Source organism: Diadema antillarum, unplaced genomic scaffold (assembly GCF_040938485.1).
Source record: "Diadema antillarum isolate AM-2024a unplaced genomic scaffold, OU_Dant_1.0 scf00000064, whole genome shotgun sequence".
Classification (NCBI taxonomy): domain Eukaryota; kingdom Metazoa; phylum Echinodermata; class Echinoidea; order Diadematoida; family Diadematidae; genus Diadema; species Diadema antillarum.
Genome location: NW_027270953.1, coordinates 126,703 through 143,401, shown reverse-complemented (window position 1 = coordinate 143,401; position 16,699 = coordinate 126,703). Strand labels below are relative to the sequence as shown.

At 38.5% G+C, this 16,699-nt stretch overlaps 1 protein-coding gene across 1 annotated transcript; it reads left to right on the top strand.

Moving 5' to 3' along the window:
- The first annotated feature begins 254 nt into the window (after window positions 1–254).
- On the top strand, window positions 255–10,828 carry LOC139716343 (uncharacterized). The gene is made up of 5 exons (XM_071627891.1): window positions 255–376; window positions 5,263–5,334; window positions 6,355–6,596; window positions 9,834–9,936; window positions 10,678–10,828. Exons 1-5 carry the CDS (start codon window positions 255–257, stop codon window positions 10,826–10,828), a joined length of 690 nt encoding a protein of 229 aa, XP_071483992.1.
- Window positions 10,829–16,699: the final 5,871 nt, after the last annotated feature.

Genomic DNA, 16,699 nt, shown 5'->3' with positions numbered 1-16,699 from the left:
TAGTGTTACTGAGATCATGAACATAACATTTAGTTCCATGCTGACATTTAATATCTCCTCATATGTTAGGCTTTATTGCAAAAAAAAAAAATATATGGTACGATGCTTTGTGATACAACAGACCTACACATCATATGCATCAAATATGATATCTTGAACATTTTTTAAATCACTGTTCCCAAAGGTAAACAGGGCCTTTAATCTTATCATTTCAGCTGGGTTACCTATCATCAGCTGCAAAGGAAGCAATTGCAATGGCCAGTGGAGACTTTCAGTCAGTCAGTCAGAGGATGGAGGATATTTCTCAGTCCTTGGCATCAGATCAGGGCAAAGGAGCTTCGCAAACGTTGCAGGAGAACATCCAAACCTTTGCAAAGTATGCTAATTTTTCTTCTGTATTGTTTTTGTCTCTTATACTCTGCACTTAAAATTGACTTCGTATTGATAAATTCACAGAGATGACATGTTTGTTGTTGTATTGCACAAATTATGTACAATATTACAAACACCTATAGAATTGTTCACTTTGCAAAGGAATACACCTTTTTGTTAAAAGAAAGGAAATAGCCTCTTTCAAAAACTCATTTTGCTCTATCATCCTATGGGAGTTTGAATAGAAATGTCAGCATGAGTAGTTACTTACCGGTACTGCAGGATTGATGTTTGTATCTTGAAAGCAACTTTGGCGATATGTTCAGGGATTGTAATGTAATTTTAAGGAGGATTGGATCTCCTACTACAATTGAATCATTGTGGGCCAATTGTTGTTTTTCCTGTGTGTGTTTACATGATTTAACTCCAGAATGGGCCAAATCAATGCACATCGCTATCCACAGGCAATTTCCAAATGCGCCACAAGTTTATAATGCACTATTTTCTTGACTGTAAATGGTCTGCAATAAGGGTAGGGTACAACTCTTAAATCTTTGACTCACAGTGATATAATTTGATGCCACCCAATTATGGTTCAAATTTAGGAGGACTGGTTGAATAATGTTATCTGAAAATTATGGTTTTCCCCTGAGGTGCAATGGTTGGCTTCAAACGTTGCAACAGATGCAAAGAGGAGCAATACGAGTGTCTGCAGACAATAATTCTAGTACAAGTGAAAATGACCAGGCAGAAGATCTAAACAGCAAGTAAGTATTTACTACCTTAACCCTATACATAATTTTATGTCTGTTCATATTATCAGTCATGATGTTGATGTAACAAAGCATTTCATTCACCTGCTCCCTCAAAGTTAAGTTCCTTGGTCAGGAATTCGCTTAAAGGTGCATGGTCCCGGTGTTTTAGTCAAATGCGTACGCGGGCGCACGGCGCAAGTTTCCTATAGAGACCTACGCTATCAACTTCTCTTTGGCGCTTACGCTTTGGCCCACTTTCCCGAGTCCGAATAAGTCAGATTCACTTTAGTCAGTGGTCCGATCACAGTTCGGCTCATGATTCGGCTGAGGGGGATGACAGCTTGAGCAAACTTCTTTTGTGATGTCATAATAACAAGCACATATGCACGCACCCTGGCATTACTACAGACTGCGCGATGCGCAAAGAAGACAGCAAAGGCAGCGTTACTTGGCAACATCTACGCACTTTACTCTTGATGACAGCTCAACTTCGGTGATCTTCGTATCAATGCTAATGGTGATCGGCAGCATCATCAACAGCGCCATCTACACAACCGGGACTATGCCCCTTTAATTGTTGCTAGATGGAGCAAGCCTCTGGCAAGCGTAGTGGCTGTGTGATGCAGGATAAACGCACTCACAGAATATAGAGTTACATAAACTCTACTCACTGTCTAGAAAATACATGCATGTTGATACAAATGATCTAAAAAATCAACAAACATCTTTATGAGACTCACCCTGGCTACCTAGCCTGTGCCCATAAGGAATGTACAGTAACTGGCGAGTGAATGTCTAGTTACAGAATTACGAGAATTCTGCTGGCTCCATGTTTGCAGAACCTTGTAAATTAATAACACAGCATGAAATCATAAACATATGGTCAAATTGCAAGTGGCAAAGGACATCAAAACTTTTACTGAAATCACATGCAACACAATACCACTGTTTTGGAGATTATATGTGACAGTGCACCTCAAAACGAACATAAAGTCGCACACACTGATTTTGTGTGAGAACTGAAAATAAGTGAAATGGGTCAACCTAGCCGAACTTGACTTTTTCACATTTTCTGAAAGAGCGGGTCTTCTTTTACATTATGCTAAAATTTGGTATCATAAAACGGACAGAAAAGTGTGTTTTTTAGCAGTTTATCTCGAACATTTTTGGTAAAATAGTGTGATTAGGTGTGTCTTTAGAATCCCTTTTTCATTTCTGAAAAACCTTGTCCACACTCTTCACTTTCAACTCTAATAACTTTTGAAAGGATAGTGCTACTGCTTTGAAAGTTGGCATTAATTATGAACAGAATGTTTCAATGAGGCATGCCTAATTTCAGATTAATCTGATAATCCCTTCATTGTTGTTACTCTGGTGGTTTACTCCCTGTTTTTTGTCCCATTCATCGCACAGCCAGCACGGTTTGGTATTAAGCGCTTGAATAGACACTGTACTTTAAAGCCTCTTTTCTCAGTTCACACTTTTCCTGAGTTTGTGCTTTCTTTCCAATATTTAGATAGGTTAGGAGAGTCCATTTGATTTGAGTTATACATCATTTTTAAGCTTAAAGTCTGCTCTTTCAGAATATGGTCTTAACTAAAAATGCATGTCTGGCGACTTTTTGTTTGTTTTGAGGTGCAGGGTCTCATATGTTGTAAACCAAATAAGTCGTTAAAGGGATCGTACAGTTTTGGTTGAAACCTAATTTCAGGTTTCTAACATTTTTTGGTGAGATAATGAGAAACCTCTTATAAAATATGAAAGAGCATGTAATTCTGTGAGGAATTCAACATTTATTTGATGAAAATTGGTTTTGAAATAGCTGAGATATCCAAAAAAGAGCGATTGTAATAAGTGTGGGGCCCACACTCTATTACGATCGCTTTGTTTTACTTTGTTTTTGGATGTTTCAGTCATTCCAAACCCAATTTTTATCAAATAAACTTTGAATTCCTCTTAAAATGGTATGCTCTGTACTATATCATAAGTGTTTTCTTGGTATCTTGCAAAAAGTTAAATGCCCAATTCTCATCTCCACCAATAATGTACCATTCCTTGAAACTATTCAGTGTGACAGAAGGATACACAATAGCATTAAGTTAAGAAATGCTACAAAAAGCCATAAATCCAAATTCATGCTAATTCTTTGACTAGAAATCATGCATCTTGAATTTGCTTCATGAATACATAAATGGCTAATCTTATTCTATACTCCTACTAAACGACTGATTATATACAATTAAGGTACATGTGGAATCTAAAACACTAAATGAAATTGGCAAACTAATATCCAAGAAAGTATTAACATCACCTGTCCACACTCCTTCCTTGGCTCTACTGAGTCTTATCTCGTTGCCATAGTAACAAGAGGGACTGGTCAGAGAGAGTAGGCACACAAAGTCACTGCACTCTGCACTACTATGCCCTATTACCTTCCCACACACACTGAGGTAACCAATCTCTCTCTCTCTTCCTCTCTCTCTCATCCTGTCTCTCCATCTCTCTACCAGCTTGCACTCTCCACACACATCCAAGCTTCCACCTAATCTGTATATACTTCTCCCTAATTTGCATAAGCTTCCATGTAGTAATCAGTAGGCCTACACATATAGCCCTATGAGGCAAAACATATACACACTCTCTTTCATACACACAGATACACACAGCTTAGCATCAAGCACAAACAATCCTTTGTTCTTGCATCTCAAAGTTCCTTGCAACTTAGCATGGTGTACCCTATGGGACAACTCTTTAAACTCTTCAAAAGTTTCATCAACTACATACACATACTCTACTAGCTACAAATATATATCGCATTGGCATACATTTTTCTACTACTATGTAACACACTAATATATATGACTAACACACATATTCAATTTTGTTCGCTTATACTCTAGTCATATAACACATAACTATACACAGGTTTTACAGCACATCACTCAAACTTGCATGAGTTGGAAACTTTCATCATTCATACTTGAAATGTTAAGTTGAACAAGTATACAACTTTCAGTATTCATACTCTGTTAATGGAACTGACAGATAATTAATAAAAAGATACAGAAGCATACCTTCGGGCTGCAGATTTTCTGGGCAATTTTCGAGTTTGAGGAGATGTTCTGTGGGAGATGTTCACCTTGGTAGAGCAGCTAGAACAATAGCAAATTACTGGGGTCTTTGTGCACCCACAAAGAACTCTCTAGCAGCTCTTGGCTGGCTTGGGATTAAATATGCAAATTAAGCTACTTGCAGACTGCTCCACTCTTGATGATGGGGGGGGGGGTACTTATCAGGAGGGGGCATCTGCAGGGTCAAATATACTGTGGACAACTGCTGCACTTTTGCAATGTTACAGACAGTTGTTATGGGCAACTCTGTGAACAAGGCGTGCATAGAATTTGAACACATTTCAGAAACAGTCTTCTTACCATGCTGCCTTTTAGAAAATGACTTTCAAACCTTGTTCATTCTGTTTTCTTATTTGTGATTTTTATTTTCCAGCAAACATGTTTGTACTATATTTTAATTGTTACAGGTAGGCACCCTACTTAAAGCCCTTTATGTTGTATTACCTCACTCACTGGAATCAGGCCTGCATTTCACCCAGTCTGCCACTTTGTAGTAAGATTGTACTAAATCTAATCACAATAGATGTTCAAATTCCAACTGAATGTCCACTGGTTAACGAAGCTAGAATTAAGTAATTGCAGAAAGATTGTGTCATTCTTAGGGTACGTGCAAGGGTTTGAATCTTGCACCTACTTTTCAAAAGCACAGCTGGGAACCTTTTTGGGCCACAACAGGTCTTACTGTAATCAAAATGAAGTCAAACCTGTCTAGAGAGGCCACTCTATTTATCTCTATTTGATGGCTGCTATAGACAGGTTTGACTATAAATCTGTCCCAGATTAACCCATCCATTGCAGAAATCTGCTAGACCCTTGAAAAGCCGATAGACATTTTAGAATCTTGTTCATGACAGCTTAAAAGTAGATGTTGTGCATTGCTGAAAGACAAGCTCATAGTCCAAAGGGAGCTGCTGGAGATTTGCCAAGGCAAGAGGTCACCACTAATCCACCAGTTTGCAAATTTTAAGCCTCTGGTCTCTGTGTCTATTGTTTGGAATGCTCAGGCTGGTAGCCCTTGAAGAGGAACTCCTTACTGCATCCATGAATCATGGAGTCAAGCAGCAGATTATCACAAGGTGAGATGAGATTGCTGTGCAGAGTACAGTAAAACCTGGGCCCTGTTGCATAAAACCCTTACCGCTGGACTTACCGCTCCTTTCCAGCGGTATGTATTCAAATCAGCGGTAAATTTTAGAATCCTTGATGCTGATTGGCTGTGATGCCTAATTTTGACGGTAGTTACCATTGAAATTCAATGGTAAGTTTTATGCAACAGGCCCCAGGTCATAAAGAGGTTTGATACAACAAAGCTCTCTTTACAATAAAGTGATTTTGCAGGTGACAACTCAGTATGTTTCTCTGTGTTTGTACCTTCATGTTATTATTATTATAATTATTATTATCATAATTATTGTAATAATAATGAATATGATAATAATGATAATGATAATAATAATAATGATAATAATAATAATAATAATAATAATAATAATAGTAATAATTAGTATTGTTATTATTATTATTATTATTATTATCATTATTATTATTATCATTATTATTATTATTATTATCATTATCATTATTATTGTCATTATTATAATTATTATTTGTATGGCTTCCATTACAAATATCAACCTTACGTAATACAAAATGATAACATACAATGGAGAGTTATGGGTGCGCCAAGTTGGGCAGCCTAGGTCTGGAAGGAGCAAAATAAACGACTTGGGCCCTCAGGCCATCCTAATGTAGTGAGAATCCCGATAGTATGAGGTAATTGTCATAGTTTTTTAGGTCCTCATTATAATGAGTATCCCCTGTACGAACAAAGTGGCCAAACCCACAAACGGTTTGAGTTGCCATGGAAATTGCACTTTATCATATACTGCAATTCCTTTGCTACACACTGTATAAGAAGTTGGACTCTCAAGAACATGATTTTGATCAAGATGGATGCAAAAACCTAGTGTTAAGTTGAAAGGATCTTATGAAATTCTGTATAGATGCAAAATGAAATGCAAAACGCAATTTAGAATGTGGGTTCCTTGTCCATGTCCGTCATGTCTTTTCCTTATTTTTGTTTGCCTTTTTTTCAGCGCCCAGCTCTGCAGCAGACTTTTGGAGTTGTTATTTCCACCAGCCGATGCCAATGCTGCTCCTGATGTTGATCTCAATGTCGATGTCGATGACGATGCTAAAGCTGAAGAGAAGGAGAAGAGAGCGTGGGCAGGAGAGCTGGTAGATCGACAGAGGACTCTGGCTTCAGATGTCCTGGCCCACCACGAGTGCTGCCAAACTCTTCAGGACAAGATCGACCAAAAGAAGAAAGAAATCAGAGGTGTGTGTGTATATTTGTCTGTCTGTCTGTCTGTCTACACATGTGTGTATATGCAAATGTGTGTGGGTATATGGGTGTGTTTCTGCTTTACAGCAGTGTTTCTATGCAGTGGTGGATCCAGAGGGGGGCGCACAGGGCGCGCGCCCCCTCTTTATTTATTGTTAAAAACAAAAGAAATACAAAGAAAAAATATGGGGGGGGTGGTGTGCTCCTCTTAATTTTGCAAAGGTGCCTCCCCTTTATGGAATTCCTGGATCTGCCCCTGTTATGTGTGTATACGTGTGTGCGTGAGGGTACCAGTGTTTTGTAACACTTCAAAAATCCATCCAGAAGGTTAGAATTACTGAAGTTTGTTCGCATAGCATTGATGCACTTAAAGCCAATTCTTAAACATTTGGGAGGTTGGGGCAAAGAGAAGGTGACAGATTGCTTTGTTCCTGCATGTCATAATGATGGAATATGTTTGGCGGTGCATTTTTGCATTTTTTTGAATAAAAATTGAGGAGCCCAAACGTTTTCCTGGTGTTTCTCATCTGCACATTTGTTTTGTTGTTGACATGGCAATAGTTAAATGTAGCAAAAAAAGCTGCTTAAAACTTCTTGTCCAATAAAGGCGAGCCAATGGAGTCAAATGGAGTCAAAAGGGGCCTGAGCTTTCGATCCTAGCAGAATCTTTGTCAGAGGCGAAATGACAAACAAGCAGGGAAAGCAATCACATTTATTATAAGGACTTCACACAACAAGAACAGACAGGGACAGGCTGGGTACACAGAACAAAGAAAACAAAGGAGAGGGTGGGAAGTCACAGGCAAGGAGCCCAACAGGTAAAGGGAGGGGGATTAGAGCAGGAGGGTGGACAGACAAAAGGCAGAGGAGAGCAGACAGACAAAAGGCAGAGTAGGGTCAGTAATGATCATGAGGATCAAGGGGCAACCATTGAAGGAAAGGGTGAATAGGGAGGCAGCATCAAACAAGATAAGGACACCAGAGGGATAAAGAAAGGGAAAGAGTGAAAAAGGCAACAGCAAGGGGAAGGGGGGGGGGGGGGGGGGCTGAGCAAACAGTGAGCCCTGAAAGGTGTACCAGGAGTAGGCAACAAAGGAAGTAATCAAACATATCAAAGTATATACACACACAGAGTCTACTACTATAATACTCGAAGTTGTTGTTGTTGTCGCGGCCTTATGTATTTCCTGTTTTATTTCGGCGTTGCTGGTTTGTCTATCTCCTCCCGAGCCATCGGCTCCGGGCAGCTGCGACCGGTGCCGTCGGCCGCAGGAGAGTATCCTACATCGAATGGCGCGGGTTTCGTCCCCTCTCCGCCTCCGTGTCGACATCGAGGACGAAAAAGAAAAATTAATTAGCTACATGCATAATGCATTTTTGTGCGTGACGAAAGAGCCGAGCGTTTCAATATTCACGGAACCTGCGCTGGCCTCCTGCTTTCTCGATCTTCCATCTTTTAGCTTGCAGAGACACTGGGGGATACTAAAGATGATGGTGCAGCGAAATCTCTGACATCTTCCGGCGGACGCGCACGCACACACACAATGTACCTCGCAGAACTCTACACACTCTACACTGTGTGTATAGTTCTGTGATGTACCTTTGCCTCCGCCTGTTACGTGTACTGAATGTATTGACGATGGTTACACGAATCTGTGTGTGCGTGATATGGACTACAAGGGCATTTACGTACAGTTCGCCATTATTGGCGTCCCCAAATGAAAACAACGAACGTTGTTATGTAATTGTATTTTGCACAACTGCAGAATACTATATGCAGCTCAGGTACGTCATTTAGTTTGCTCGCCGTTTGCTCTCAAGTCCGATGTCATTATACGCAGACTGTTTAGGACGCGGCTAAATATATTTGCCGATCGTACCCTTCCATATCAGATTACACGCGCAGCTGTGTCCATTCGTTTACTGCAGAGCTGCTGTAATCATACATATTCATAAGATGAGCGGACGTAGAGGAAAACCTCGCTTTGCCGACCGCCTATTTTTAAAATTGCAAGTGGAAATAGAATGTGTGGTTCTATGGTCTATCAAACCAAGTTTTGGTGACAAAAAAAAAGAGGGAGCAAATGAAGACGAATGCAGTGATGTATATATTCTTCTGTCTTCCATAACATGGGAAAAATATTAAAGAAAAAAAATACGAGGTCGTGAGACCCTACTCCCACGGGTGCCTATTAAACCTGATGACTATGATCTCCCCCTCCCCAAATAATAACAATGATAATAATAATAATGATAATAATAATAATGATAATAATAATAATAATTATAATAATAATAATAATAACAATAATAATAATAATAATAATAATAATAATAATAATAATAATAAGGATAATGATAATAATAATATAATAATAACTATAATAGGAGCAATAATTGTAGGCCTAATATTGATTATGATAATGTACAGTCTGAAGCAGATGTAGTTCTATATGATATATCAAGCCAAGTTTTGGTGATCAAAAACAAAAAGGAGGGAGCAAAATTATGAAGACGAAAATATCTTATTTTTCTCTCATAACGTGGGGAAAAGAAACATGAAAAAAAAAACCACAAAACAAACCGAGGCCTTGAGACCAGCCGTGGATTCCCGCGGGTGCCCGCGTGGATGCAAGAGCAGGGGGTAATCAAAGTCATTGTGTTAATATCTTCCCGTTTCGACGGGAACAACCTGTGGGCAGAACTTTCGGGGAATCTCATTTGCATTTTTGGTAATTTTTCCCTGAATGTTTTTGTTTTTTGCCCTGCGGAGGTGGAAATGTGTGTGTGCGTGAGGGGGGGGGGGGGAAGGGGTGAGGGGCAACAAGACAACTGTTGGACTTCAACGGGTGCAAATAACCCCTTGAAACTCAAGTTCTATAATAAAAGCAAGTAGTGGCGGGAATGATCCATACCAATGGACCGGATCGCCGGGCATATACTACAAAAATGTACTATAAAATTTCTGGGAAGGGTGGTCATTTAGAAGACAGCACAATTAACGAAAGAATGAGAAGACTTTTCTTTTTATTTCTTCAATAAAAATGTGCAAAATCGTATTATGAGAAAAAAAAAATAAAACCCCTCAGACCCGTGGATTTCCACGGGTGCTGCTAGTAATGATAATAATGACAGTGAAATAACAGTAATGAAAAAGATATTTAGCAAGACTTGCTTCATTTTCTACCAGTTTGTCAAGATGCCACTTCATGATAATCTCAACCTTTACAGACTTGCAGGCTTCCAATGTGGAGTTGATGACAAGATTACAGAGTATGGAAAAACAGCAGCAGGACAGTAGAATTGGCACTTCTAGCCGGTCCCTGCAAGAACAGTGAGTTCTTTCTGTGGTGTGGTGTTCATGGTTTAGTAAATGTTTTTGGTTGAAGTTTATTGGAAGTTTTCATGATTGTGTTACCTGAGGGGATGTACTTTCTGGGGTTCTCTTTTCTGATGTGCAGTTGTTGCAAGGACTACATACACATGGTCTTGCCACAAACCTCTCTTCCACAGTTTACATCTTTCTGCAAACTTAAAAAGAAAACACACAAGTAGAGCTCTTTTAGCTAATAGAAAATCTCTGTTGTAATCATGTTCACGAATCGAGATTGTAATCTTGATTTGAAATTTGGAGGTTCAAGCTTCCTGCTTGTCAATCAAACTCACAGTCTGCACTAACTACTACAAAGCAGGCAAATCACATTACATTTCACATGGTCTGTGAATGAAAGTAAATTTAGGATCGAGCTGTTAAAAAGCTGTGCCTCCTCAATCATGTTTTGGAGTGACATGACGTCAGGTAATGTAGTTCTACAATTTCACAGCTGCCATTAGGGCAAGAATGGAATAATGTGTATTCATTTAGACATTATGAAATAAATATTACCATGTCTATTGTGGTATAACACTTGACTGGTAGTCCCTGGGAGTTATATTTTCCCTCAGCGAGTGCTTCAAGAAAATATATTTTCTTGGAGAAAGTTTAAGTCCTGCGAGGATGTCAAGTGCACGATTTCACCTCTGAACAAGCATTATCTGAATAATGTTTCCCTCCAATGATTCCATCATTCCCCAGACAGGAGAAGCTTGACAACCTCATCTCCCACATCACCATGGAGAGGGGTATCCTCCAGGGATTGGTCATCGGGAGTGGTGTCAATTGGGCAAAGGACGAGCACCTCCGAAAAGTTGTCATAGGCCTCGGTAAACCCCTCCAGTTGGATTGAAGACAAGCTGGCGTAAACTTCCCTTTTAGAAGACAGTCAGTCCAGAAACTTATTTCAGAAATTGGACTCCCTGTGGTGTCTGTACATGTACATGTACATGGCACACCGTGTTCAAGTGTGTGGTGGACTTTAAAAATTCATGCAGGAATGGGAGACTGTTGGAGGGACAGACAGTTGGACTGCAATTTACCAGAGATGTGGTCAAATGATTTGATGAACTTTGAGAACTGGTCGAGGATTCATTGCTGAAGTGTTGTGGGAGGATTTTTTTCTATGTAAAGTGTGGTTAAGGATTCATCCCAGAATTGCTGAAGGAGGATCTTTTGATATAAAGTGTGATGATGCAGTACTGTACAAAGCCTTTGTGATGTGGACAATTTGGAGAATAAAAAGATGAGATAACGGTCAGAGGAAGTGATATTTTGGCCTGCAAGAGAGTCGTGTTGTGAAATGAGTACAGTGGAACCTTGTTATGAAGAGGTCAGATATATCAAACCCTCATATAATAGTAGTAATAATAATAATATTAATGATGATGATAATAATAATAATAATAATAATAATAATAATAATAATAATAATAATAATAAATGTTTTTGTTAATATTATTATTACCATTATCATTATTTTTATTTTTATTATTTTTATTGACAGTGCTTATATAATTTAGATCAAAATCGCATGAAACTTAAGGAAGTTATGGCATTTTAAAGTTTTGCTGTTTTGGGGGGAAACAATTCTTGAATGGTCAATATGAATATGCAAATAGAAAAGTGAGCATGTCATACCCTCACAACTTACCATATACAAATGTAGTTTGTACATTTACAGTTTTTCATTCAAACACAATTATGCCCGAGGCTCAGATCCTTGTATATTCTAATTGATTACTATTCTGAAGTAATTCAACCAGGATAACGTCATGCTTCAGACAATTCAATGACAGAAAAATTGAAATTTCTTCATTTTATTGTACACGATCAATGGAAAATTGTAAGGGTATGACTAGCCTTTTGTCAAGGCCCTCTCGCTATAATGGGCGAGCAAAGCGAGCCCAGCCGAGCGCGCCAGCGCGAGGGCCTTTTGAGATCTGCTTCACACATTATTATTCATGACATGTGAACCCTTCTGAATACTCATTTTAACGGGTTCCGGTCAACCAATGGAATGGCGCGCTTCCCGAATCCTCAGTCTTGGTGTTGTCATGCCTGTTTGCATGCATCACTGACCACCCGCAGAGGTCTGCCACAGAACTCTACACTCTGCGTGTAGAGTTCTGTGAGGTCTGCGGCATGCATTCGCTCCATTCAAATCGGGTTCGCGCAGACAGACACGCTGATTGGTCGACTTTTGCTCCCGAAATCGGGGAGCAAAAGTCGGTAATTCAAAGGGCTAACAAAAGGATGCGAAGCAGATCTCAAAAGGCCCCCGCGCAACCCCACTCAGCTGGGCTCTCTTCACCGTACAGCGAGAGGGCCTTGACAAAAGGCTAGGGTATGACATGGTTAGCTCATTCATTTGCATATTCATATCCACTGTACAAGAACTGTTTTGCAGAAATAAAATTAGCAAAACTTCAAAATGTCATAACTTCCTTAATTTTCATCCACTTTCAGTCAAATTTTTACCATTGAAGTCCTAAGATTTTACCCTTTTTTTATCAGACTAACTCACATTTGGACTGGATTTCCCCTTTAAGTCGTTGGTGCAGAAAGTCATTACCAATGCACACAGACACACACAATCATTCATACTCAACTACATATAACATGCATGAACTCACACACTTGGGCACAACATTCACAGTTCTGTTGACATAAGTAACTCTTCAATAGGAAACAAACACCCTTGCGATATATTTGAATATATTCTTTATAATCAATGAAACATAAATACATTGTATCAGAACTGAGAAAAATAAACACCAGCAAAGTCATATATTCAAAGCAAAAATATGCACAATATGTCCACCCTATTTTGTATATAAAAAAACATTTATATAAACTTGTATAAAATATGCTGTCTATGACTGAAAAATAAACCTACCAAATTGTACATGAATCCAAGCATGAGATTTTGGCCTCAGTTGATTACTGTAAAGAGCTATAAGTGCATGCTTACTGTATTTACTCATGTATCAACCACACTTTCTTTTGTTTCTCAAAACAGGGATTTGTCCTTAAAACCCCAGATTTAGCTGAATTACAAGAAATTTTATACTGACTTTTGCAGTTTACTTTTAGCATTTCACAATCTCGCAGCATGAAAGAATTTAATGTATATTGCTGGCACCACATCATGTGTTCTTTTTACCTGAAACTCCAGTTAAAACAATGAGAAAGTGAGAAGTGGCATATTGCACACAAGCACATATAAGAATACAAAAGACAATGCCACTTCTAGAATCTACAGTTAAAAAGCCCAAATAGAAATGTGGATTGAGTGAAGGCGGCATTATTAGAAGACCACTTCAGAGAAAGATTGAGAAAAAATTTGACAATCTGTTAAAAAATTAGGGATTTTGAATATTAAGTTCCATCACTGCTGAATAAGGAGACTACTAAAACTTAATATCATTTTGGAAAATGTACAGAAAATACATTTGTATAAGGAGAATTCCTTGAAAATTCATTTCTTGTGTAAAGTACATGTTCAAATGACTTGCTACTCACATACACTGTATGTAAATGGTAATATTATCCCCCCTGCTTTATTAAAGAGGTAAGCCAGGTGCTCTTTCATTATGCTAGAAACTGAAAATATGTTGAATTTTCTCTAAACTTTCTTTCTACTGTTGTCCATAATGATGTCATGGAGTGTAGTAGTCTCCTTATCCAGCGATGAAGGCACCAAAAATTTTAAAATTCATAACTTGAACAAATTGTACAATTTTCTTCAAAATTTCACTGATGTGTTCTATAAATACTACATGTAATACTCTCACTCAATCTACACTTATATTCAAGCTTTGGTTTCCTTTACAGTTGATCGATATGGTGCATGTAAATGTACTTTTGGTACCAAATAGAGATTACACGAATATTAGTCTGGGGCAGGTCCATAGCTTATGACTGTAACAAATGCTGCACGAGGTAGAATGTATTCATCAAACTTCATGACATCATCCTGTGAGACTTGGTAATAAATTTGTGATTAACTCTGTGTGCCACATTCACACACTTCATGACTGTGTGACATGTAAAATGTAAACATGCAATACATGTTTCTCACAAACTTTGTATAAGAGCAGTTAAACGCAACAACATCTAAGTTTTTTAAAAAAATTGTCACTCATTTGTGTCAGGAATATATCTTAGGTTAATTTCCTTTAAAAAAAAAGAAGAAAATAGCCCTGTTGTAATTTTCTTGGCCACCCAATGTGCTCTATCTCCATATTAGATACATGTACTGTAAAAGCTGTTATTTTCACAAACAGATATTTTCACAAATGAGGACATTTTTGTGATTATCATTTTACACTAAGGTTATCATTAGTGCACTAATGCCTGTCTGTTCACTCCAACACTTTGTGCGATCAAGATCAGGAGATATTATTTTCACGTGTTAAATTTGCAGCCTAACAGAGATAAATTAATTAAAGTTAAGCCTTCGCAAAAATACAGCTTTTAAAGTTCACTAATATCGAAGCCCTCATTATGCAATTGAATTGTTTTACTCTCTTCTATAAAAAAAACCCAAACAACAATCAAAATCTTACACAAGGAGTTGTTAGGGTTTAGAGATACTCTACTACCTCACAGACCACTGAGTAAGACTGAACAGTACTGTCATTATTTCTTCTGTTTGCACTAGTCACATTTTATCACTACACCTGTACTACAGTGGACTCCTATAAAGAACACCGATATAACAAATTCTTATTATAAAACGATTTTCTCTTGCCCCAAGTGCAGTTGTCTCTGCACTCTGTTGCCTTTTCAAGCCACTGAAAAAGGTTTAATACAAGCAATTTATTGCATCCCAATTAGGATATTTTTAATGAGAATTCACTCCCACAAAGGCAAGTAACAAATCACTGAATTCCACTACAATGCACCCCCGTCATAACGAACACGGATATAACGAAATTCCGGTTACAACGAAGTAAAAATTCAGGCCACAACTTAATTGGCTCTATGTTTTTTATTGTCTATGTGTTCCGTTATAATGAAATTTCGATATAACGAAGTAAATCTGTCAGTCCAGAGGACTTTGTTATAATGGGAGTCCACTATACATGTGATGAAATTCAGAGAATACCAGACACTACTATCAATACGAGCCAACATAATCATATCTCTCAGATCCATCAGATTACTCTTATAGCGGTTCCAGTAACAAATTTCAGTAGGATGAAAAGGTCAAGTTCTTTCTCAGTAAGGCTTATGAGCACTTATTTTTTTTTCATTTTGTACTGATCAAGACCACCATCCTGCAAAAGTTGCTCCCATCTTATTTTCTCGACAGACTTAGGGTTGTAATAGGGTTTTAGATTTAGTTTGATGTGAGGATCAGGATTAGGGTTGGGGTTATGTTTGTAGATATAATTTATGTTTGGCTAATCGTGCAGATATTTTAGATGGGAGCAACTGTCACAGGAGCAGTGTCATGGAACCAGTATTAAACACAGCTGAGAGACTGGATTGTTCCCCATAGGTAAAAGGTGTTCCACATACACCATGAATACCTGTGACAGGTGATAAATTAAGTTGTCTAAATAGATGCTGTGTTTGTTCCAGAGTTCCATGACAGAAGTCAACACACACACTGAGCAGACTCAAAATTAAAGGGAAGCACCATGTCACCTCAGGGAATTTCTGCTCGATAAATAAGCATTATCAGGAGTCAGGATCTGGGTTAACGATTGTCGGCCAACATAGAGAAATTATTTCCACCACCTCCTACATATCATTAAAGTATAGCATTTTTCTCTTCATTCATGGCATTTTGGTTGTCTTGTGTGCTGTAGAAGGCTTCCCCTGAAGTAAACATCTTTACACTCTATGGCATGTGCAAGTTACAATCAGATTTCTGATCATTTTCCTTAAAAAAAGAAAGCAAGAAATCGGAGGACTCATTGTTTTCATACTAAAAAAACCTCTATACACCAGCTGCCCAAATGAAACCACTTCACTCCCCAAACTGTATGCTATACTCTCTTTAATTCCCGCCACAAATGCTTACCGGTACATAATTTTACACCAGAGATAATGACTTGTCTTCAATACACCTTACACACAGACCATCGACACAGGACCTACATGTACTAGAGAGGTAAAGTCTCTGTGCGACCTGAGCCTGTGAGCTGGTACGAGCTGTATGGGGCGCCAAGTGTCGCATGGCCTCTTTCGTTACAAAATCAGTCATTTCGTAATGAAATGTCATTTTGTTACAAAATGATCATTTCCTTAACGAAATGACTGATTTTGTAACGAAATAGAACATGCTACACTTGGCGCCCCATACAGCTCGCACCAGCTCGCACGTTCAGGTCGCACAGTGGGCATTCGGCTTATAAAGAGAGTTCACTGCTTTTTTAGTGGCTGCATGTCCAGTGCCTACTGTCATCAGTATTCCCAGCCAAGCTTTCCAGTGGGTGGCAAGGGTTGACTGCAGCATGATTTCATGTCTTCTAGTGGCACTGGTCCTGTAGAAGACACTGTGAAAGAAATGATGGACAAACAAGAGAGACACATATCAAAGGGATGGTACAGTATTATATTGGTGGAGATGAGAATTGGGCTTTTAACGTTTTGCGACATACCAAGAAAACACTTATGATATAGTACAGAGCATACCATTTTAAGAGGAATTCAAAGTTTATTTGATGAAAATCGGGTTTGGAATGACTGAAACATCCAAAAACAAAGT

Bases quoted from the DNA above. Each gene is read 5' to 3' on its own strand.
- LOC139716343 (XM_071627891.1), top strand. From the start codon at position 255: ATGGCCAGTGGAGACTTTCAGTCAGTCAGTCAGAGGATGGAGGATATT. The intron at 5,335-6,354 runs GTGAGATGAGAT...CCTTTTTTTCAG, and splicing joins AAGCAGCAGATTATCACAAG to CGCCCAGCTCTGCAGCAGAC. The intron at 6,597-9,833 runs GTGTGTGTGTAT...CAACCTTTACAG, and splicing joins AAAGAAGAAAGAAATCAGAG to ACTTGCAGGCTTCCAATGTG.